Source organism: Buceros rhinoceros, unplaced genomic scaffold (genome assembly GCF_000710305.1).
Source record: "Buceros rhinoceros silvestris isolate BGI_N320 unplaced genomic scaffold, ASM71030v1 scaffold22839, whole genome shotgun sequence".
Taxonomy (NCBI): domain Eukaryota; kingdom Metazoa; phylum Chordata; class Aves; order Bucerotiformes; family Bucerotidae; genus Buceros; species Buceros rhinoceros.
The window spans coordinates 10,016-10,558 of NW_010433818.1; the positions used below are offsets into that span (position 1 = coordinate 10,016).

Sequence of the window (543 nt, forward strand, 5' to 3'; positions counted from 1 at the left end):
GGGACGGGGGTTGTGGTGAGGCAGGAGCAGACACGAACAGCGGGGTGCATCGGGGCGGGGGTCGGACCGGGTCACCGCACCGAGCTCACCCTCCTCTCTCTCTCCCCATCCCGCCAGATGAGGCAGGGCGGGGTGCGCGGGGGGCTGGTGGACGAGAAGGCCTTAACTCAAGCCCTGAAGGAGGGACGGATACGAGGGGCTGCGCTTGACGTGCACGAGTCTGAGCCGTTCAGGTAAAGCTCTGGCGTTTCCGTGGGTTGGTGTCTGTAGCGGCGTGTCCACAGGGCACCCAACACCCGTGCGGCTTGTCACACCACGCCAGCACTGGGGGACGGTCCTGCTGGTTTGAGAAGAGAGTCACAGGATCGTTTAGGTTGGAAGAGAGCTTTAAGCTCCTCGAGTCCAACCGTTCCCCCACACTGCCAGGTCCCCACTGCCCCCTGTCCCTCAGCACCACCTGGACACGGCTGGGAAACCCCTCCAGGGATGGGGACTCCACCACTGCCCTGGGCAGCTTGGGGCAAGCCTGGACAACCCCGATGA

General features: G+C 64.8%; 1 protein-coding gene across 1 annotated transcript in view; it reads left to right on the forward strand.

Moving 5' to 3' along the window:
* The window catches only part of LOC104500582 (C-terminal-binding protein 2-like), a 10,588-nt gene that overhangs the window by 6,229 nt on the left and 3,816 nt on the right, over positions 1-543 (forward strand). The window contains exon 4 of the mRNA XM_010144247.1: positions 118-233. Coding sequence (XP_010142549.1) covers positions 118-233 — 116 coding nt within the window. The remainder of the gene's footprint in view (positions 1-117; positions 234-543) is intronic.